The sequence below is a fragment of the Lasioglossum baleicum genome, chromosome 6 (assembly GCF_051020765.1).
Source record: "Lasioglossum baleicum chromosome 6, iyLasBale1, whole genome shotgun sequence".
Taxonomy (NCBI): Eukaryota; Metazoa; Arthropoda; class Insecta; order Hymenoptera; family Halictidae; genus Lasioglossum; species Lasioglossum baleicum.
In genome coordinates this window covers 13,421,924-13,445,114 of record NC_134934.1, presented here as the reverse complement: position 1 = coordinate 13,445,114, position 23,191 = coordinate 13,421,924, and the positions used below count along the sequence as shown (strand labels likewise).

General features: G+C 37.6%; 4 protein-coding genes across 12 annotated transcripts in view; 2 read left to right on the top strand and 2 right to left on the bottom strand.

Moving 5' to 3' along the window:
• Nucleotides 1-203: 203 nt before the first annotated feature.
• LOC143209475 (uncharacterized) lies at nt 204-7,669 on the bottom strand. Of its 3 annotated transcripts, none has more exons than XM_076425144.1 (10): nt 7,125-7,669; nt 6,190-6,711; nt 6,012-6,115; nt 5,755-5,938; nt 5,368-5,485; nt 4,529-4,676; nt 3,422-4,278; nt 1,639-2,266; nt 992-1,553; nt 204-903 (listed from the first exon to the last, which is right to left on the bottom strand). In XM_076425144.1, exons 1-10 carry the CDS (start codon nt 7,501-7,503, stop codon nt 737-739), a joined length of 3,669 nt encoding a protein of 1,222 aa, XP_076281259.1. In that variant the 5' UTR covers nt 7,504-7,669; the 3' UTR covers nt 204-736. The 3 variants fall into 3 exon arrangements, with proteins under 3 accessions (XP_076281259.1, XP_076281260.1, XP_076281261.1); XM_076425145.1 differs by having other exon boundaries at nt 5,368-5,482; XM_076425146.1 differs by lacking the exons at nt 3,422-4,278; nt 4,529-4,676.
• A 154-nt stretch (nt 7,670-7,823) lies between these two features.
• Nucleotides 7,824-11,459, top strand: LOC143209491 (G patch domain-containing protein 2). 6 transcript variants are annotated; one of them, XM_076425185.1, is made up of 6 exons: nt 7,824-7,971; nt 8,329-8,454; nt 9,468-9,643; nt 9,983-10,349; nt 10,455-10,657; nt 10,727-11,459. In XM_076425185.1, the coding sequence occupies exons 3-6, from the start codon at nt 9,487-9,489 to the stop codon at nt 11,431-11,433; spliced, it is 1,434 nt and encodes a 477-aa protein (XP_076281300.1). In that variant the 5' UTR covers nt 7,824-7,971; nt 8,329-8,454; nt 9,468-9,486; the 3' UTR covers nt 11,434-11,459. The 6 variants fall into 6 exon arrangements, with proteins under 6 accessions (XP_076281300.1, XP_076281301.1, XP_076281304.1 ...); XM_076425186.1 differs by having other exon boundaries at nt 7,948-8,132; XM_076425189.1 differs by lacking the exons at nt 7,824-7,971; nt 8,329-8,454 and adding an exon at nt 8,461-8,667 and having other exon boundaries at nt 9,995-10,349.
• A 380-nt stretch (nt 11,460-11,839) lies between these two features.
• Nucleotides 11,840-12,619, bottom strand: Tim9a (translocase of inner membrane 9). The gene is made up of 2 exons (XM_076425202.1): nt 12,415-12,619; nt 11,840-12,229 (listed from the first exon to the last, which is right to left on the bottom strand). Exons 1-2 carry the CDS (start codon nt 12,460-12,462, stop codon nt 11,999-12,001), a joined length of 279 nt encoding a protein of 92 aa, XP_076281317.1. The 5' UTR covers nt 12,463-12,619; the 3' UTR covers nt 11,840-11,998.
• Nucleotides 12,620-12,626: 7 nt separating this feature from the next.
• The window catches only part of LOC143209473 (uncharacterized), an 85,072-nt gene continuing 74,507 nt past the window's right edge, over nt 12,627-23,191 (top strand). Inside the window, exons 1-3 of one of the 2 annotated variants that reach the window (XM_076425142.1) lie at nt 12,627-14,230; nt 15,219-15,673; nt 15,769-15,853. In XM_076425142.1, coding sequence (XP_076281257.1) covers nt 15,271-15,673; nt 15,769-15,853 — 488 coding nt within the window. In that variant the 5' untranslated portion in view covers nt 12,627-14,230; nt 15,219-15,270. Of the gene's footprint in view, nt 14,231-15,218; nt 15,674-15,765; nt 15,854-23,191 lie in introns of both variants that reach the window. The other variant, XM_076425141.1, reaches the window with a different exon arrangement.

Sequence of the window (23,191 nt, the reverse complement as noted above, 5' to 3'; positions counted from 1 at the left end):
CACATGATTTTGTTTCTTCTTTCGCTGCTATCTCAATAGAATCTTATCGAAGTCCGTTGTATGTCATGAAATTAAAAGTATAATTTATCTTGACGCAAAGCCTTATTTCCAATAGTTCTACAGATTCGTAAATTTAAAAAAAAAACAAACTGAAAGCTGCAACTTCATTTCTCAATCCCCTTTCAAATAAATGTGCGCGACGCTTTTCTACCATAATTTCGTACAGTAATTATTCTAAACATGTACATCCCTCGTTTTTTGCACACTTCAACCATTTGACTTCGCGCAGATACACGTTACAGTGTAACGGATAATGTTAAATCATATATGAAAACAGTATCATGTATATTGTAATCTACAAAATTGGAGACTTTCTTTGTTCAAACGATTTTTACTCAAGGATACCAGCCTTTCATGGAATTTTTCTTTGTAGGCGAAACAGCACGCGATGCACCTTGTGGTCCCCTGGTTTTATCACTAATAACTTCAATGAAAAACACTATCTGCGATTACTGTAGAGTGTATCAGTACACTATTCAAGGGGAATTGTTGAAGACTACAAAAACATATAGTATATAAATATTAAATTACTTTTTGTCCAATTCACAATTACTGGAATTAAGTTTTGTGCAGACACTGTGGAGTCGAATTCACAAAATTTCTAATTTTCTCATAACAGGTTTTTTTTCTTCACTTTTGTAGCATACGTGTTTATACAATTTCATTTAATTTGTTTCTATTGCGTAGCAGTATCTGAAATGCTTTGCCGCCACGTCGCATGGAAAGGAATCTTTAAGATTTTAACACGTGTCCTAGGCAATGCCGTTAGTAACAGTTTTTGAAGTTGAGGCAACGGCAATATATCCACTTGAGGATTTGTTAAGTTTGGTTGTTTATCGTCATCTGAAAAGTAAAGATTTTTCTTGGTAGATCATCGTATATGTAACATAATTTCTTGTGCTTACGTACGCATCTATTTGAAAGAAAATACCTTTTTGATTGTCATTTTCATCTTCAACATCTTTGATTAATTTTAAACAGGGTACTGGCTTGAGAATTGGTATCGAATCGCCAGTGACTTGGTTATTCATTAAATTACATTGATCGACAAATAATTCTGTAACCCTAAGTAACTCAAGTGTAACACCCCAAACAAAGTGTGTCAAATTACTCGACAACTCGGTAACACCGCCAAGCACCATATTGTTAGACGTTGCCGACTGGGATATGTAAGTTGGTATAATTAACAGCCTCTTAATATTTTTACAATTCGCAAGATATTTGTCGAAGCCATTCTTCACATCAAAATTGACCAACTCCATTTGCATTAGATTTTGCAGTTTCGACAAACCCTCCAAAATATCAAACGTGCAACACGAGCCTTGGCCTTTTTCGAGCCTCAGGCGCTCTAATTTCTGCAGTTTTATCAAAACGGTAGTACCAAATTTGTCTGGAAAATCGGAACATTCTCCTAATTCCAGTGTCTCCAAATTTGCTAGATTTTGTATGACGTCGATTCTCTTCTTTCCAAGTTCCTTAACAGATGTTAAACTCTACAACACACATTAGGTTTAACCATTAAGAAGCACGACAAATGAAAAAGAAAAATGTTAATATACCATATATTTCTTCACTTACAAGTTGCGATAAATGCGTTAATTCTTGTAAAGGCGTGAGATCTACTTGCAGAGACATTCCGCTTATTGCTTTCAGCCTCAATTCTTGACAGCGTTTCAGGTTTCCAACCGATTCCAAGTTCAAGGTGTCGCATTTTATTGACATTGCACTCAATACCTCTAGCTGAGGACAACTGCTTATTACTTCTTCCACTACCATGACAGGGCATCTGCACAACTCTAGCTTGACGAGGCTAGTGACACGTGGTATGACTATCAAGAACTTTTTCCAAATGTCATCGCATTCGCCAGCCACAAGCATTTTTCGGAGATCTAAGTGTTGAGTACCACGCCTTTGTAACGTATCCGCTAAACCATTCCAGTCCGTAACCTGACTATTTTTCATTCTCACAGTTTTCCACAAAGAAGGATGTGCGGCCAAGTCCCTCCACATGTTGCACACCCTAGCCGCTCGAAGCAATTCTTGAACTTTAAGGTATTGGAATATACGTAGCAAGGCATGATATCCAGCACAAACCGAATCCATAAAATGTTGCGGTTGTTGGTGATGTTGCTGGTGATGTTGTTGTTGCTGTTGTTGTTGATGTTCTTCTTCTTCTTCTTCTGTTTCCTGTTGAGTTTGCTTTATTCTGCAAGTATCAAGATAAAGTTACAATTACAAGCCTTTTTTTATTTTTTTTTTTAAGTAATTGCCTAAGATCTATACGCTAAGGGTATCGTTCATCGTATATGTAAAATCGGTTGATTTCTAAAATAAAAGAGTGAGTGTACATTGCTAACCGACCTATTAGCTATTTCCCTTAACATTAAGGCGAGAATATAAATTTTTAAAGAGGCTTTTTAAGGACCAATGATTTACAACAATGATGCCAACGATATTATACTGTATCGAATAAGTAATACAGGTAAAAGCCTCTGAAAAGAAAAGGTTTTAACATTGAAAACTCGACGTTAATAAAAAACTGATTAAAAGCATAGAAACAAAAAACAAACATAAACAGGAGGTATAAATAATGTGGAACAAGGACTGTAGGATGTTTTTAGGAAAACGCACTAAGAGTTTTTTGTGTTTCAGCTCGCACATGTCTTTATATCTGTAAATATAAAAAGTAAAAATGAATTAGATTTTTTCCACTGAAGCACTTATCAGTAGCTGTATCAGTAATTGTAGCATGAATGTAAATAACATGTTAAAGAGTTAGCCAATTTTTTTGTCTTCTCTCATCTTAAGGAAAAAGGCCGAGTCTGTCGAATATAGGTTTTTTACATTGATACTACAATTACACAATACCTGCAAGAACCAACGATATGTGATTGTTTTGTTCATTTTATCACACGTCTCAAAAATTTGGCCGCATTTCTAAGAAGCTAAGGCAGTGTGCTTCGATCACAAGATAAAATCAAATTCATTTTTCACCTCGAACTTTTATATTTTCAAATATAATAAACATCAGTATATATTGCATTTACAATGGCACTCGCGTAAATTTTGCAGAATCTTTCTCTTGAATACTTTAACAAGACTATGCCAGAAATGTTCCGACATAATTAAAGAAACAACAAAAAAAAAAGAAATATTAAAAAGAAAATGGAACGAAATACTTAAACACACTGATGATAATCAATAAATCATCATACAAACAGAACACATATCTTGTAAATACAATATGTACAAAGCAACTGCCAAAACCTCAAAAGAGAGTTGCCTTAATTTATCTGGAGAAAATGTATAAAATAAGGAAGTAAAAGAAATATGTTGGTGTGTTTGAGAAACAAACACTTACTTGCTACTTATTTTAATAGTACCAGAACTACTTGTGATTGACTGTCGTGAATCGACTTTGTCGTTATTTGTACTAGTTGTGTTTGAATTATTTACTAACGTCGTCCTCTCAAGTGATTTGTTACTTGAAACTGATTTCTCGGCTCGTTCTGTAATTTCTGTTTTCGCATTGGATCTATCGTTTTCCGTTCTATCAAAAGTTACTGTATCTATTTTATTACTGTCATTGCACGTTTCTTCTCTCTGTTCCTTCACAGAGCATTCAGTAATTTCTGTATGCGTAATATCTTTCGACATATTTTTGTCGCTTGACTTATCGATATCCTTGCCCAAGGAATTTGTCGATGAACGACCATGTGACCTTCCTATTAACGAATTTTCAGCAGTGTTTGACATATCAGTAAACGAACCATCCTGCAGTATAGGAGGCTTATCACCAATTTTATCAGGTTTCACTGTTATAGCTGGCTGGACAGCCATAGCGTTATTTTTTGGCACAACAATGTACTTTTTGCCACCCATCAATGCAATATTTTGTGCTGGTTTCGGTACAGTTCCATCGTGACTTTGTAAAAATTCATTTTCTGCCTGAGAATACCAACTGCTCTCCTTTTTCTCGGAATTCGATGGGGAATACGATGCCGATGGATGCGCTTTCGAAACTTTAGTAGCATTTCGAGACTGTGAATCTGTATTGTCAGATTTTGGAATTCTTTGTAATTTTGGAGGAGTTGAGTTTGCTTGATACTTTGTTTTTGCGCCTTGTGTGCCTAGCATACTAATCGGTATTAATGGAGGAGGCGTCATAGACGCATTTGTTTGAGATTGTTGAGATTCACTAGTATCTTGCTGACAGTTCTACAACAAAATGAACATATTTCAAACTTATACACTGTCAACTAAGCTGTATTTAGTACTTAAATGTTTTGTATTTTAATTTTATTCAAGTCTCTATCTGTAGTTCATAATATTTACGAAGCTTAAAAATATTCTGTATGACATTACATTTGTCATATATATGCATCACATTATACTTGTAATTGTATATTTCATCATATCGATGTACAAAATATATTCAATATTATAGTCGTAAATTGAGGAAAATTACCTTGCAAACGTAATCGTCACTTCCCGCAAATTCCATACCACCCACACATTCAGGATGATATAAACAGAGACACACGCTACATTGTAAGCTTGGTATCAATCCCATACTCGTTGAGCATCTTATACTGCACGGTTCTTGAACTTTGGGCCTGTAAGATGTGCGTTGATTGGGGACAAGGATTAAGGAATGAAACACAAAATTTAAATTAGGGATTTAAGGATTTAAAGGATAAAGGAGGATACAGTCATGAAAAATATAGAAGGAAATGTTTGAACTGCTTCAGAATAAAATCTCGAAACTCTATGATTATGTATACTTATTATACAGCATGCATTTGTATAATTGATAAAATAAAATGTACTTTAATTTCTCTTTTATACAATGCAAGACCTAATAGTTTATATGTCTACTGAAGCACTATTTATGCACGAAATGATTAAAAGAACATAGATAATAGTATTTAAACTAGCAAAATAAAATATTTCTGTACCAGTACAACTACAAAATTATGTATATAAAAGGATTTTTACGTAATAATAATTTACTAACTAACTGTACAAAGTCAGTTTTCTTTTTGAAATATTTTCTTTTACTCGATATATTTTGAGATTACAACACTCAAGAATTTTAAAGAGTAAAATATAGTAAACGCACATGCTGTAAATCCTTCATTGGACCTTTTCAAAGCAGGTTAAACATGATTATTAACTATTAATAGTAATTATTAACCATTAATCATGTTCAACTATTAAGCATCGTGATACCCTCAAATGTTGCAAATTAATCGCGATTATTCTATAGAATAAATATTATTAAAAGAGAAACTGTTAGATACTCACGTTAGTTGTCTTTTAGGCTTTGGAGGTAGAGGTTTTTCTACTATCGGCTGACTCCTTCTTGTGCTTGTGGTTCTTTGAGGTGGAAGCATCTCACTTTCTTCAGATAATTTTATTTCTGCTATGCATATATGAAACGTAATTCTTACAAAAGTGATATTTAATGTATAAAAAATTACAAATTAGAAATCCATTTATTAACAAGTTCGCTACCATCGTTTGTATTGTCGTCAGTTTTCACGACTAACAATATTTTAAGACGTTCTCAAAAATTTCGAGAATATTGAAGAATCCCGAAATTTTCGAGAACTCGACTGGTTTTCGAGACCCGGTAAAATGAAAATAGAATGAAGATGATAAAAAATATAATTTCATATTGTAAATGCATACTTATTTGAGGAGTTCTCTTTCCAGGCACTTTGACTTTAAATCCAGTAGATGGAGTTTTTGGTGATTTAGCAGGTTTTGTAGGCACAGATACGAGAGTAGTAGGCGGTGGTTCTGCGGCTTTTCTACCAGGTGTACTTTTCTTATGCGGAAAGCTTTTCCTGGGTGGAGTTGTTCCTATAGATCCCTGTGACAAAGTAATTATTAATATTTAATAAGAAATTGTAATCTTTCTATGAACAATAAATAAAATTACATACTCTCATTCTTTTCGCATCACGAATAATTTCCTTGGTAGGATCTTCAATACCGATCGGTTCTTTGAAGAATGTAAAATTATCAACAGTTAACTGTTTTGTATTAACTGTAAAGACGAGAGTAATATTATCATATTTATTCCCAAATCGTTATCGACGTATCGTTGTAAATTATACTTACGAAATTCTGCAACTTCTCTAAAACTTCTCACTTTCTTTCCCTTTGGTGTATAATAATATATATCAGCCATTCTTTTCAGATTTACATCAGTACTTGCTCTAAACACTAACTCTCGTTTCCAACCGTATTTAAAAGGTTCCTTGAATGCAGGGTTCGTCATATCAATAATCATTTTCTGTTTCACTGTACTTCCTGGACTGGCAGCACGAGCCGCACGACCTTTAGATCGTGGAGTTCTAGCTGGACTACTAGCAGCAGATGAATTTGTTGACTTGGTCGATGTATCTTCTGTTCTTCGTGTATCTGTTTCAGACTCCATAGTGTTCGGTAAACCAATCGAATCTGTTTCAGATTTGTCAGATTCCTTTTCTTTTTTTATTTTATCTATATCTAATATATGTAACGAATCGTAGCTATGCATCCTATTGTCATCCGAATCTTCGTCGTATCTTCCATCAAAATTTTTCCTTACACTATGTTTAAACCGTTTTGCCAATTGAGCTTCTGCCATCTCAGCTTCAGCTGCAATAAATCATACAGACATGTAATATTCCGTATCATTATTTATACAAGGTGTTTTAAGACTATTATTGTTTTAAGACTATAAATTGACTGATTACATGCTTAAACAAGTAATCGCTGATTTCTCATAATGAATGTGTAGTTTAGTTACGTTGTTTATCTACCAAAACAATGTCATAGCAAATCTATATTTTTTCACTGAAAGATTATTTGTTTAATGTAAATACTATATTGATGGATATAACGTTAACGTGAATTTAACGTTTTTAAAAAATGAAAATATATGAATGCAGCGGTAATAAAATAATAAAAACATGTGGACTGCTAAAAGATTATATTAGGAATATAATAAGACTTTTAATAATAAAGATACTATAATCTAGGATATGTGTTATAACAACAATGACGAATACCTATCAGTTTTCTCAGAATGTGACTTCCCGGTTCCATTTCGTTATCTGCCTGAGTATCGAATCCATTGAACTCCGTAGACTCCTCGGAGCTAACATCATCGGTTTCCGAAAGCTTCCGTTTGCGTCCTTTTGTACTTGTATCACTTTCTATAGTACTAGTCGAGTTCGCTTTAAATTTCCGTAATTTCCTTCGAACGATCGGCGTCGGACTCTTCTTCGACGAACCTTTAACGTCACCGTTCACTTCTTGACATTCCATTTTAATGGATATATCCGTTTTCGTTTGCGTCTCTTGTAAGTCCGGCATTTCAGCGATTTCGAGGTTAGGATTCTCGCGCGCCTCGTCGCCGTTCCCGCCATTCACGTTGGCCCCGTCCATCGTGAGGCCCTTTCGGGACCAAACCCTTATTCTACGTGCTTCGACGAGCGACGCGTGAAGAACGATAATCTTACGTTACCCGACACTTCGTATGTACTCCATTCAACGTATCTTCGCATAAGAACCCGTGCTACAGTCCCCTTGCGTCTGAGTACCACGATCCCGCGCTCATCTGTCTGCGAATGCGCATAACGTACGCGCAGGCACCACTACGCGCTATTTACACAACCGCCAGGTTTTCTCTCGATGGGATGGGTTTTTGAGTTGTTCTGTGTTACTACCATACTACCACATCACGCACAGTATTTCGAGACGAACAAAGAAACTATATAAGAATCAAAATTACTTAGCTCTCCGTAAATACACGGCTTGGATATAGCCTTCAACTTAAAAACGACAACAACTTCGGAGAGGGACGAAGCGTCTGTAAAGCACACAACCGGAAATGGCCGACAAAATATGCTGAAGGTCCGTTTCCAATACGCATTCGCACAGTCTAAGTATTTATTTCAAAATACATTTCGCCGTCTGTAACATTTCGAATGAACAACGATATATACCAAACATCGTTTTTTATTATAAGACAAAATGGCTAATAAGTTTGTAATTGTTGATGTTCGATCTATTCAGTATGTATAATGTATATAAATAAATAGAGCTTGTATAAATATAGATGCATGACATTACACATTTGAAATCGGTAATTCATTGTACACAAGCACAAATCTTACGTATAGTGTTTCACAATTTTTCTACTTAACTCGATATGATTTACATAAAAAGTTACGTTATATTGTTTAACAATGTCTCTTTCGAATCTGTAAGTTTCTGTGGAGACACTGGCTTTAACTGCACTGGACTGCACGTTAGCAGAGGTGCTCAATTTTCGGAACACGTCCATGGTGGATTATTATAGGTGAACCATGACCAAATTACTGTCTGTGAGAATAAGTGAGTGCACACGTACGCTATACTTTTACAACTTCGATATCGCACACTAATCCAAAGTAAAGAAGCAGAATAGGTCCGTGGCGCACAGTCAGAATAGTTTAGAATTGACAGTTTCGTCTTATTCCGTTCGAATTTGTTAAACAGGGAAAGGCATCGACTAATAATGACATCCAGTTAGAAAAGAATCTAGATCTCACACGATTCCCTATACAGGCAAGTATCATGTTAATCCGTGTGTCTATATATCTGTCATTTATTTGAAATGCGACGTATTCGCTTAAGGATATTGTTTTGACAATTAGTATTCGCTGCTAATTGTAAGTAACAAGCATTTTGCATTGTGACATCCTGTTTTATCGTTTCCTTGTGTATCAAGACCTGTTATCAATTAGAATATGATAAATAATATACACATCGGATAAACCATATTATAGCTCATTAAGAAAAGAGCAACAGCAAAGCAGAGATAGATAGCACGAAGATCATACAGAAAATAAATTATTGATTTTCTTCCTGTCTAAATTAGCGCATATAATAATTGATAAATATTCTGTTATCTTCGTTTAAATGTAATTCAATATATATTTATAATAATGGTATTAACCCTTAGCACTCGAGCAGCGATTCAGAGTCACCACTACTATAAAATATTGTTTAGATTATTAAATATGTTGGTACCTAATCGATTGCTAAACATTTAAGTATTGGAAGAGGTATTACATCAATTTCATATCCATAAAATGAAAAAAATCATATGGAATGAAATTATTCTATATTGAAGTTTCAATATTGTCGATGTTCATATCCATAAAATGAAAAAAATCATATAGAATGGAATTATTCTAGGTAGGAAGAAGGGTTAACATAACAATTTTACTAGACATATACCATTCTTATAGCAAAACGTCAAAATGATTCTTAACGAAGTTTCAATATTGTCGATGTCGCATATTGTTGTTAATATTATAAATATACAGACATGTACAAGTTTAAATTACATGGTGTAATGTCAGGTCCAAGTGCATCCCTCAAATGGAGCGTGTTCTAAAAGCTGTACCAGCAGACTTAAGAGTAAAAATGGAGGCCCTTGTACACGATTTAACTTTGGCATTAGAGGAAAGCAGCAACGGTACAAATGGTAGACGTCGATGGGGTATCAGAAGGAGAACTCGTTCCACAGGCAATATTCGTAAGTGCGACGGAGCAAGAAATACAAAGAAATATAATTTATTTTTAAAGAGTTATTTATTCGTGCATTTTGTAAGTTGACACTACATAAATGTGTGTGTATTTCAAAATAGAGATAAACAACGAAGTCGAACACCGCTGTGCTAATCGCATATTTATGAAATTGGTTCCAGTCTATTTCTAGAAGGTACACAGCGGATTGTTATCAAGATTGTGTTTATAGAACCCATATTTTGTTCCACAAAGAAGTCAAACTTTATATATCTTTGAAAGTAATTTTTTATTGAGGCATGACAAATATGTAATAAGAAAATTTCCAAGATAATATCTGAGCAATTAGTTTTCATTTCAGCATCCCTGAACGTGAGCAAACACTCAGATGACAGCTCGTCTTCCATTTGCGATATTCATATACCAAAAAGTAACACAGCATCGAAATATCAGTCCGACAGCGACGATACAAATCAAACTAAACGATTCGCACGTTTCTCAAATTTGAATAACGTCAGCAACATTGAGAGCGATTCTGTTAATGAAAATTTTGTACCGATACGAAATCCAAGACGTAAAAGAAAATTTAAAAGGATGGCTACAGATTCAGATTGTAATCCATCAACGTCGCAAACAGTTACGATTATGTCGACCACACTTGGAGATAAAAAAAGAATTTTACGAGGCGATTGTAAGAATAAATATGGGACAATATGGTAATGTATAGTATAACATTAACTGTGTATTATTTAATAAACAAAGAAATGTTTTATATATACAAAAAATCAAATGTATACCAAGAGAAGTGTTTTTTATTGTAGGTGTGGTAAACGTAAAAGATCATGCAGGGAACGTTCTACGGATTGTGAAATGAGATCGATAAAACCGAACAGGACGCCAAAATCAAGAAATCGCATTAAAATGCAAACCGAAGATGCGATAGATTGTTCTAGAATATCAAGTTCAAGTATTTCATCCAGCGATTCAGAAGCTGGTTTAATTACAAATGATGAAGATCGTGAAGGTATCAACTTATTTAGCCTTGAACAATGATTTTTTTTAACCACAATCGGAGTAATCACTTTCATTTTAGGCGATGACGAACAGTCAGATTGGATTGGGGAATCTAGTTGGTGGGACGATGGCGAAAGCGCTAACGAAGATAAAGTTACTACAGACGCAGGTTTTCAAATGTTATTACACGGAAATTTTGAACATGTGACAGATAAGGGAAGAAAAAGTTACAGGCAAAGAATTCAAAGAATGCGAGAAGGTCTTAGCGGGAGAGAGATTCGTGCTGGTCGTCGTCACGTTGATAATAAGCCTGGATATTCGATTATCACATCTGCTAATGAAAAAGTGTCCAGGTTTTTACAAGACCCGACTCAAAGCGAATTGAAATTACATCCTATGCGGCAGCCGGAACGAGAAAAACTTCGCAGATTGGCAAATTTATACAGTTTAAGTTTGAAAGGAGACTTAGGATGTCCGATTTTATACAAAACACGACATACCACACAAGCTATCTGCATAGATCAAGTCCCGTTAAAACGATTTTCAGATTATAAAAGATTAAGAAGAACTCCGCCGAATACACCAAACCAAGAACCAGGTCATAATCAGGAATATCAAATCTGTAGTACAAGCTTCGGCTCGCAAGTAATAACTCCTACGTCGAATTTAGATTCAGTGCAGGCTTTACCAAAATTATCGCACGTGGAATGGGATTCAAATAGTATGGATGTAGAAATTCATGGGAAACCAAAATTTCATGATTACGGACATTCAAAATCAAGTTAGATTAAACAAAATTCGTTTTTCGGTCATTTGTTTTTATTACAATAAATTATTTATATGTATATTTAGATACGGTGTATGCATAATATTTTTCTCGAATGAAGATTGTGGAACTGGAACTCTACAATTAGGCGACGTAAGAAGTTATGAACATACAGGATTTAGGTATTATTTAAATTAGATTCTTTGTTAATGCGATAAAAATATTTAGCCGAACAAATGCTATATTCTTTTTATTCCATTAGTTATGTATTAGTGCATTTCGTGGCATATTATTTTAATCATTCGCTATTAGTTTATTTAATATATTTTACACAAAAATGTCATCATTGAAATGTATTCAACCCATTACATGTAAATATTACATAATAGATGTTCATACCATGAATTCGAAATGAAAATCTATTCCTTGTTAATTTTTATGAAATGTTTATTTTATTCGTATTCTATTTCAATCGAAGACAAAATTATATGGCAATGAAATATGCAAATTACAGTATACATGCTAACCTAATATATACCTGTTATCTCATTTATGAACAATTTATACATATTTAATTCTTTAAAATTATCTACCTTCACCCAATTTTTTATTAGCAGCTAACGCATTTTCATTAGCAATCATTTGGAACTCTTGAAACCGTTGGGACACTCTTTGGTTCATCTTCAAGTATTTTTCCATACAATTCAGAGCACATTTCTCTTCCGTCGTCTTGATATCCCGTCCAGTAAAATCATTTATACAATCAACAAAACAAACTTCTGATAATTTGTTATAGGACGTCAGGAAGTCTCGAAACTGAAGTACAAAAATGATTCAATCATTCGTGTTTTTATTATTAACAATTTATTTCTTTAATAACACAATTAAAATTATTGTGCAGTCTACTGTCTTTCATGTTTCCAAATGCATTCTTCAGTCAGAAAAATCGGAGTTGGTCTTTTCATAAACAATATTTAAATGAGAACATTACGAATACGTACAGCTTTAATCTGCTCAGAGTCCACATTTGAAGGAACCTGCATTGTCATTGTAAGAAATAATTTACTTTTCGCTCGTTATATATATGAACTAGCTATCTATTCGATACACCTCGCAGAACTACAGAAACTTTGACGTGAACAGCTTTTAGGTTAAATTAAAGCCACTTCTCGTACTTACAGCACGTGCGTATTCACTGTACCTATATATTTACATACATATATATGTATATATGCGGCGTGCACAAAAATATACAGGGTATAAGGTGGTATAAGTACCATGAAATGTCCATGGTTCACCCTGTAGAAACGACACTAAACTTTTTGTGGCTCACTGGCTAAAAAGCGGTAGAGTATTTTGGGTGTCCATTTATAAATATTTTATACAAACACAACTATACACATTTATTTTAGTTGAATTTGAAATTAAATATCCAATACGATGTTTGAATATCGTTCCTAACTTCTCGTTATCGAGTTCTGGAACCATAGATCATATATACTTATAGACCCGGCTTCCAAGATTACTTCATCTACCAGATGACAGATGTGGGAAAAGTGCTATATTCTGTTGAGAAATCGCAGTACCACGTAGCTAATAAAGTAAGAGGGGAATGGGGAATTGTCGCCGTATCTCGTTCTGTATAAATTTATGGAAACTGTAACTGTAATACGTATTTTATTTTATTACTCGTTCATTTTTACTTTACTCTTATTATTTTAAATATGGCTAACTCATTTTGTCGATTATAATTTGGAAAAAGTTAATGAAGATGTTGATGATATAAAATATAAAATACTGATATGTACTTGTGGAAAGATATTATATTTGTATCACGGTTTTGTCGTTTCTTACAATTCTTTATGCAACAATAAGTTTGCACCGTTTTTCCAAATGTTTACGAAATAATGCATAAATATACTAATGTATATTTTTATATGGCTCGCTTTTATATGGCTATCCATCATTTTGAATTATTTTGTGACGTGACTTGTGGGCACCGTGGGCACCAGATCAGCACCAGATACTCCGCAGATACTCCGTTATTTTGGAACACTGCGTCCTAATATCCTATACCTATGCTGGGTCTATTACAATATAGTCGAAGTCTGGAACCATATTCATGATTCGCGATTTCCGTACGCATGTGCACTGAATTTTCTCGGAAGACGCTAGCTTGAGTTACGCTTCTATAAAACTTTTCTCTACTTTCAATACAAATCAGTGAAACAAATCACAAATAATACTCAAAACATCAGATAAAATGTACAAACTGTTAGATCCGAAACTATTAAAATTCAAAAGAGTAATGTCTTGATTCACAGCTGTGCGTTCGAAAGCTGCTATTCATTCTCAATCGTACGTATTTCGGAACGCATTATAACGTCTACTTTTTCAAAATGAATTCGTCCGATACCAGGATTGGAAATAATTTTGTACCTAATCTCGAATAGTTTTAAATCATCAATTCTCGTATTGTGCTGATAGACATAGAATTGATTCGATGCCTATACACAATTCGGTTCTCGATATATCGTCGTATTAAAAATACTTGGTAAAAATATTAGAATTAATCAATTATTCGGAAAAATTCCGTAAAATGAATACCGACCACTCGTGTCGCAGGTATTGTTATGTATGTGAAGACGGGAACCGTTTTGTTATTACAACAGGCAAATTAGCAGTGAATGAGAATAGAGGACAAAGCTAGTAGAAATTGAGCAGATGTTTCCTGTCGGCAGTTGACCGCGGTGCACGAACATAGTGGGCCGAGTCTTTATTTCGGTTACATCGAAGCGTTCATGTTTTATTTAGAAGGTGAGCAGTAAACAAATACTTTCATTGTCGTATTTCATTGCATAATGTTTACATTGAAATCTCAGTAACTGTAAACGGTGATGTATAAACGTTTCGTTATTTTAATTATAGTCATTCAACATGTTTTGAATATTTCCATAAAATAATATTTCTACACAGATACAGCGAATATATTAATGTTTCGCGCACCGATAATGTTCGATTTGACGAAAATAAATCGAAACAGCAAGTATATGCGTGAATATTATTTACTTGGAAATTTCCAATTAATTACTGACTGTAATTGTTAGTTACTGTAACGACTCGGGGATAAATAACAAACGAGGGTTCGTCAAAAACTTCAAATACATTGCAGTATGCAAAAGTCGGCTGAAAGGACACAGTTCGAGTACAACGGATAAACGTGATCGTTTATTCGCGTTATGCTCGGATAAATATATTAACATTTCTGTAACATAAAATCTCAGTTGTACATCTTGTAGAAGTTTCAAATGCTGCCTGCAAAGTTTTTTTCCTTTTTATTGGTTATAAATTACAATGGTTTTCTTGCGCTGTTGCTGTTATGCTTTCTTACTTTTTTAACGGGAATACTGCACGCTGCGCAAATTAATCGATAGAACCCGAACTAAGTAAGTACTTTATTTTTATACATCATCGTTTTAAATATATTTTGAATACCGGTTATGTAGCGTGTCCTCTACGCTACCATAAGTGAATTATTCTAGTGACGAACATTATTTTCTATAGATGGCGCACCTCTTTCCATTTTTCTCGCTTATTCGTCTCAGATGATCTATTTGCAACTATGTACTTCTTCGAAATATCTCGTATTGTTATATAAGTTTATGCAACTCTCGGTGATATAGAAAATTATTATTATATGAAATTTCAATGTGAATAACCGTCCATTCCTTTCTTTTCATCATTTAACCATTGTCAACTAAACATTTACAGGAGTTTTTGTATTTTGAAAATTTTATTATTTCAGAATATTGATTAAGATTCGCTAAGTGGTTCGAGTAATCATAATACTCGCAAAGATGCCACACGATAATCGCAATATTCCTTCCGTCGATAGAGCATCGAGTTGCACGCTGGGTAAAAGATCGTCATCGGCAATATCGCAGAAAGGGTTGTCCGCGAAGATCACTCAAAAAAACAGGACTCTGCATACTGAAAAAAGAAATGGTTCGAACAATTTCACAATGAAAGGGCAATGCGGTAGAGATGCGTTTCATGAAAAACAGTTTACCGAGGAGAGAAGAACTGATCGTAAGAGTCGAACAAAGTTTACAAGCAAATGTTCCAATGATACCGATTACGACGATCGACTCGTTGCGCTGCGTAGAGAAATACAAGACTGGAAGATCAACGAAGTTCTAACCTCCAGAACCGAAGAGAGACTTACTGAAACGCCGAGCGAACATCGCACATTTAGTTACGGTATTATCAATGGAACATCGAATACAAACGCAAAATAATTTTCTTCATTCTCCCCCGTCGATTATGTTCATACGTTCCTTTATTATTTGCAGTAGCTTCGGACGAAACCACAAAGAGGCAGCGAAGTCCCAATAATCCTCTTAAATCCGTCAGGACGTACATTGACTTCCCTGCTGTAACGTGAGTACTATATGTTTGTTTCTTTTTTCCTCTGGCGTGGGATTAGAGCTACAGTCGAGTTCAAGAAAGAATCATTCCCCTTTCCATAAGCTTTCTTCCGACCTGACAATTTGAAAGTACATGCTACAGACTACATCAAACTTAATTGGCTGTTCAAGGCCATTGTGAATGGTTATCCCCATTGTTCTGTTTAGTTAACTAGCAGCTCCATCTTCCTCGATCAAGGTCATCGTTTACACATAAAAGAAGAAATAATAACCTTTACCTATGAACGATGAATCGAATCAAATATTTTGATTTCCTTAATTAGTCGTCTATGTTCTATGCAATTCAAAATAATCGTATCATCGATATCGCATCTCCCAAAAAATGTATCAAATCGATTCTTTCTTCAACCCGAAAGTACCTTCGTTCGCATTGCGCGTGAGCGAGTCATCTGTTGGCTGTGAATTAAAAATTTGTTTGAAATACGCGTCAGCGACGTAGTTGCTTCGCGCTCGTTTGTTCGTACAATTTATCGGACAAGTGAACAGCTTTATCGTGTTGGTGTAGTGTTTTTTAACAACGTGACCAAGGTAAGTATAAAAGCACATTTGTTCAAAAGAGATATGCCGGTGATAATGGATGAAATTAAAGAGTACTCTCGAGTACGTTGGGGCGCACGTGTGCGTTTCCATCGCGTACGATAAAACGTGACCGAGTCGATTGTCATGCGTCGAACAGTGAAGAAAGAGGGCCGGGAGGAGTGTCTTACGTAAGTAACTGTAAATGAAAAACGATCGGGGAGACACGACTGTGTATCTTCGCGATGCAAGTACACACGCGGGAAGGACTACGTCATTCTGGAATTTTCGAAAGTTTCGTCTAACCGGTTTCCGATTGCAGACAGTGAGGCTCGTTCAGCTTGTCGGCGGCGCTTGTACCCAGACTAACCTGCGCGGACCATTTACCGTCGTTATCTCGTTTATTTACCCGGAGAGTATTTTTCAATCTTCCATTGATATTTCCCACGCTACGCGATTGCCCACTAAAACATTCGTTAATCATGGATGAATCCACAGGGTGACTTACCGATATACTACTGGATACACGACAAGATGGTGTGGCAAAGAGGCAAGACGCTAACAATGGAAAACCGTGTTGTACGTGTATGCAGGACACCCTGTGTAATTCGATACGATCGGCCGTGTTCGTGTCTCGGGACCTCCACTTTCATTCAATACAACGGATGCATTTAAATTTTCGCGCGTCGCCGTCGCGCGCACCGCCATCATTAATTAACGTGCACGGCCGCAAGCTTATCGGGAGGCCGGCCGTTGCAACTGTTCGGCAGTGCCGTCACGAATGAAAAATGATAATGAGCACAGTGCTGTAGGTTAGTGAGAACAATAGCCACTTACGCTAATCAACGGCGGTCGCATGCCGTGCGCGTTCAGTAGTAAAAATATTTTCGGCGCACGGCCACCGTGCCCCGAATGATAAGTCCCCGAGACATTGCCGAATTCGTCCCCGACCATGAAGTCGTTCCTCCGTTGTCGTGACTGAAATATTTTTTTTCTCGATGGCGCACGCATCGCACCGCACCGCACTGGCCATCATCGTTTCGCCGATGCGAGGCTCGTGCGTGTCGCCGAGAGGCTTTTGCCGATCGAGTCACGGCGAATCCCGAGGACATTCGTCTCGAGTACCCGGCTGGCGAATGCATCGGGTGTGTGTGCTTCCCCCGTCGCGCGTTAATAATGGAAACGAAAAATAAAATCGCACGAGAGAGCTCAAGGTCCGCGGGTAAACGAGACTTCGAATGCGGCCAGCTCATCCGGATAATGATGTAGGTTAGGTTCCCAGCGGTGTGTATCGCAAAAATCAACATTCTTCGCGAAGCCGAAGCTCGCAAAAACCCCGTAAACCGGTTTGCCTCGTAAATGGCACACGAGCGTGCGAACGGGAGGACAGACAGCCAAGAGAAAGACCGAGTGAGAGTAAAGGAGGCGAACGAGAAGAAGCCGATCTCCTCAGACGCTGATTTACAGTAAACCAATTTCCCAACGGATATATTTACCGAAAAGGAAAACGAATTATTCCCGTGGACCACCGGGCCCGGCAGTCCTTCGACTATTCTCCTACGTTTATACGATACGTTCGGCATCGGTAAATGGAGAACGAATCTCGGTTAGAGTTATTTCTCATTGTAACGTGCACGCTCGCCGACTTCGCTGCTGTACCGTACAGCCGATTCATCGTACGTCCTTAACAGTAATAGACCGACGCGCGTTTCTGATTCATCAGCCGTGTTATTTTTTTCTTTTTCACATACCGCTACGCGCAACGTCGCTAACGAAAGCGACGCTAGCGTCGCTCTGTCTATGCTGTATAGCGATCCATTGATCACGTCAGGTTTTTTGTCCGTGCGCCTAGTTTGAAACAAGAAGGGCGCAGTCCATTGCCAAGGGTAACCGAGGCGGATAAATTGCACCGTCACCTTTTAATCAGATCATGCAGACTTTAATGAAGATCTCATGCTTGACCCTTGTTGTCGGTTGAAAGGATGTTTGCTCTCTTGAGCAGATTTTATACCACACCGATACGAGAAACCTGTTAGATGATTAGCTTATTTTCTTCGATGTCCACGAGGCGAACTTTGGCCCTCTGTGCCCTCAAAGTTAATCGCTCGAGAGAACGTGTCACAATGGTTATTCGTGTTTTCTCTGCCATTAATATTTACTGCACAACTTTGTGCAAAATGCGCTAGAAGAAAGAATGCAGCTTGAAACCTGGACGCAGAGTTAGTGGCTGTGAACGTGGTCGCTGAAATCCTTGCACTTGACGAGGTGCATGGAATTGAATAAACTTGTACAATGAAGAAAATGTTTATTCGCGTCCTCGCTCGGATTTCAACGAACCCATGATTCGAACAGTGCCCGAAATGCTGTCCGCCAGTCGGTATCGTCTCGGCGGACATGAAATTCTTGTGGAGAAAGCGTACTCGAGCGCAGCCCAGATTCGAGATGATTGTGAACGCGACGCCAATGCACCGCGAGTAAAAAAAGAATCCATAAGCTTTGCAGCGCGTACGCGCTAGCGTAAGCAACACACCATCGGCGCAAGCATGGCCGGTTCGTGTTACAGAGATTAAATTCGCGCTGTAGACATTACCGCTCGTTTAATCGAGCACACGAGATACGGTGTTTTTTTTCTTTCCGTTACGTAACATCGGTGACCGTGACGTCAGACCATCCACCGAGCGTGGCTCGACGTACACAGTCGTCGCCGACAGACACGGAAATCTTACCGGAGAAAGCATGGGCTGTGAGCGTAACCCAGATCCAGAACGACAAGGCCAATGTACGACGAAATAAAAAAAAAACTACTAACGCATGATGACGACGTCACATAACCATACCAACGAGTAACAGTATCGTAACGGAGAGTCGTCCGCGTGTATATGCGGAATGCTCGACTACGTAGACATTTGGTGGGAAGGGGATTCTTCGCGCCACAGTAACATGAAAATCAAGAGTGATGAAATTGCGGTAGGAACTGTATTTTCGAATGAGTAACAATCCGAGTCTACCAATAGGGAACCGCGAATTCCTACTAATTCCCACTACACACAGCGTGCGTGTATGTTTTTTATTTGTTTCATCAAACGTTCATCGGTTCTACGTTTTGATTAAGAAAAATTCAGGATAATTATGGAGGAGTGGTATTCGAACTACAGTCCAGGTGCTGTATTTACAGGCGTACGAGATGCCTGTGATACGAGTGTCCCCTACTTGTTTCCTGAAACGTTACGAAACGTTCGTTGGCCTTGGCGTATTCGCGATGGTGCGAATGGTTACGGACATTTCGTTCGGGCGTTTCTTTTCTACGCTCGGCGAGCTACGTCGGCGGCGCGGCGGGTGTCTATATACAACAACCGCGGACATGTTTCGCGAAGCAGTTCAGCAGCACATTTTTTACGTAACGCTATGCGTAACGCCGACCCGTGACGTCAGCACACTTGGCGTCGCGCCAGCCACCAACGACGACGCCGGACGCGGAATTCTTGCGAAGGAAGCGGACGGCGACCGGAGCCGAGGGAAGCCGACCAGGGCCGAGCATAGTCGAACCAGACGACGCGGCGTATGTGCACGAGGCGGCAACGTTGCGAGTGTCTGTTAGGTTCAAGGGTACGGAGTGGAGGTTGCTCGTCCCGGCCCGGCCCGGCTCGGCGCGGTGGCCGCCGACCACCGACACAGCCTGGCCCGTGAAGCAGTTGGGCGCAAGTCTGCATGCTTTCGTCCAACGGGAAACTCCTCGAAAGATCCGCGCAAGAAATTCCCTTGCACACGTCACGCTGCCTCTGCTGCTTCGGATTGGGCTCGTTTTCGGCTGTATTCCCGTTCGGAATGCGGACCAAGCTACATAGATCCCCCTAGCGTACCATCCTCTGAGGAATTTAAAAATGTCTCCCTGCCCATTTCGATCCCTTTCCCCGCAATGTAAACTGACGCGCGACGTCTCTGCTGTCGCCTATCTTTAGACACTATTTTCTGCAATGTTTACCATGCATTTGTGCCCACAATTATGAAACCGGTAGGCATGGCGTGAACTGCTATTTTTGGAATATTTTTTTTAGTTAGTTTATGCTAAAAGATTCGTCATTCACAGACGCACAAGCTGGATTCTGATATATCAGATAAAATAGATTTTTCAATCCCAACATTCACGGCTATTTTCACATCCTTAAGATGAATGTCGGCAGCGAAAAAAAATATACGTGTGAAATATATTTTTGAGTTCTATATCGTACAAAAGTTCCATTAAAATCGGCGTCGTGCGATTGGGTAACCTCCCTTGTAAGTCGTGTATTTCTTGTTTCGAGATATTCCAAGGAAAAGGATATTGACATTACACGAATTCCATATTTTTCACAACATCGTAAAAAATTACATTGAATTCATTTAATTTAAACTAACTTCGATCACTTTCATAATTATGAGCACATTTGTCTCGCTTATGCAAAATTAGTTGTTGAAGATCGCGTCCTTGATAGTCATCCGACGAATATTAATATTTATTATCAACAGGCTGCGGATTTCATGCATTTATGGGAAAAATGAGAGTGGCTGCGATTTAAAAAATAATAATTACCATTTGGAAAAATGAAAACGATCGCTACAACGAAGAATGTTTTCCGCGAAATACGAAATGTGACAGGACGAATACGACAGGACAAAGAAACCTTCAGCTGCTTGAACGATAAATACGCGAACAAAGATTGGCGAAGAGCGTACAACTGTTCAGCAGACCCTTGAAATTTCCCGTGACACTGGCGAAACTGAAATAGTTTATTGACCTTAGGATTATGCAGGAGGGTGAACTCGCGCGGTTAAAAATGACCTTGGTGTACAGTGTACAGTCTTAGAGTCGGGTGCCTCTTTGTGCTGCAAAATTTCCATTTTTGGTAGAAGATTCACTTCGCCTACTTAAATATCACCGAGGGGGAAATCGTTTACAAACGATTAAACAGTGTTACGTATCGTTTCAAACGTTAACAGTAATTACAATTTTATCAATGTACAAATACGATACGAACCTGAAAAGTAGTTCGTTCAAAATATTCGTTACGCGAAAGACAAATTCTTTTCCTATTTCTCTCGAAAGAAAGAGGTTTGTTGAATAATTTCCTCGCTTTTTCAAATCGAGAATATTATCCTGCGCGTTTTACTTACAGCGTGAATTAATATTTTTCTGAAAGGTTGTTCGGCGTCGTTTTGCCTTAACCGAAGGAGTTTTCACTGCACGCAATTCGCAGGTTAATGTACGCCATAAATGCATAAACATCCGCCGTCAACTTATAATTATATCCCGGGTAGACTCGTCGAACAAACGCGTGCAAAGATTGCCGTTGCTAACGAGGCGAATTTTACCACGATCGCCGGCGATCTTCTTCGAGGCATAGAATCCGCTGGCAATGATCCCGCCGGTGAATAAAAACAGAAAGTAGAAAGTCACCGAGTTGGGTACGTCCTGCTGCTGCTGGTTGACCTCGGCCCTGACGTCGAGATCGACGAGAAACGGATTTATAACTCTGACACTCGCGCCACCGCACCGTAGGACGTGCTGCCGTGATTCACCAGCAGACATTCATTGTCGTGTCTCGTGAAAGCGATCAAAAAACGGGTCCAACTTTCAATTGTCCTTCGTACGAAATATCTTCTATCATAGAAACACGCTAATCAAAAGGGTAAACTAATAAACTTGGATTAGCTTGTGCAATGATTTTCATTTCCCTCTACAATCCCATCTTACGATCAGATTTTCTCCATTTTATATTCGTTCTGTAATATTCGCACACTGAAAAAGACGATAACTTTTTTAAATATTGGGTCATAGAATTTGAACTTTTTCTGAGAAGTTAGAACAATTGGTTTGCTGCACAACGTGAAAAAATTTTCGGAAACAATTGCAACTTGTCGGAAAATTGCAGAGAAAATACTAAAAGTTGTGTTTTTCAACTTCTTTATGTGGGCTTATACGGAAAATTTAGTCTGAATCCGCATCAAAATATATTCTGAAAATCAAAATCGGTCGACGTTGCAATGAGATACAAACGTTAAAAATTGCAATTTTCGATATAGGCTCATATAAAAAAGTTGTAAAATGCAACTTCTAGTATTTTCTCCGCAATTCCGACCAATTTCAATATTTGAGAAAATTTCTTTTTATGTAAACTAATTGCTCTAACTTCTCGAGAAAGTTCAAATCGTATAATACGATATTAAAGAAGTACTTCTTGTAGTACTAACTTCTCGAATCCTTTCTTTGTTCTCGCACGTTTCGCCGTTAGATATTTCCTACTCGGCGAGTATTGTGGCTGCTATAAAATTTCCCCGTCGAAGTACAACCGCAATTTTCGTTGTTAGATTTATTAATTAACACATTGACTGCCGGTGGTGGTCACCGGTGACCGGCGCTCTTGATTTGCGTAAAAACAATTGTTACGAAATGATTGGGACTGAATATACACATATGCATACAGGGTGATTCTGGGAACTGGGACAATTTATTGCTCTTTTTTAAGTAAACATAGAAAAAAATGATAGAGGAAAAAATCATATGTCACAATACGTCCTAACTTCCTATGCCGTTACTTTTTATATGGATGCACTGATGCACCCGCCAGATGCAATTGCAGTTTATCCTGTAATGTCAAATATCTCGTGAAGTACTGACATTTCGATGACCTTGGGTTCGTACTTTTATACATAGGAAAATAAAACGGATCGATTGGTTTAACAAAAAAATTGTGTTGCATTAAAGAATACAGTGCAATTGCAGCTGGCGGGTGCATCG

Bases quoted from the DNA above. Each gene is read 5' to 3' on its own strand.
- LOC143209475 (XM_076425144.1), bottom strand. From the start codon at position 7,503: ATGGACGGGGCCAACGTGAATGGCGGGAACGGCGACGAGGCGCGCGAG. The intron at 6,116-6,189 runs GTAAGTATAATT...TCGTCTTTACAG, and splicing joins TAGAGAAGTTGCAGAATTTC to TTAATACAAAACAGTTAACT. The intron at 5,486-5,754 runs GTATGCATTTAC...ATATATGCATAG, and splicing joins AAAGAGAACTCCTCAAATAA to CAGAAATAAAATTATCTGAA.
- LOC143209491 (XM_076425185.1), top strand. From the start codon at position 9,487: ATGGAGCGTGTTCTAAAAGCTGTACCAGCAGACTTAAGAGTAAAAATG. The intron at 9,644-9,982 runs GTAAGTGCGACG...CTGAGCAATTAG, and splicing joins TCGTTCCACAGGCAATATTC to TTTTCATTTCAGCATCCCTG. The intron at 10,350-10,454 runs GTAATGTATAGT...TTTTTATTGTAG, and splicing joins AATAAATATGGGACAATATG to GTGTGGTAAACGTAAAAGAT.
- Tim9a (XM_076425202.1), bottom strand. From the start codon at position 12,462: ATGACAATGCAGGTTCCTTCAAATGTGGACTCTGAGCAGATTAAAGCT. The intron at 12,230-12,414 runs GTACGTATTCGT...TTTGTACTTCAG, and splicing joins ACTCTGAGCAGATTAAAGCT to TTTCGAGACTTCCTGACGTC.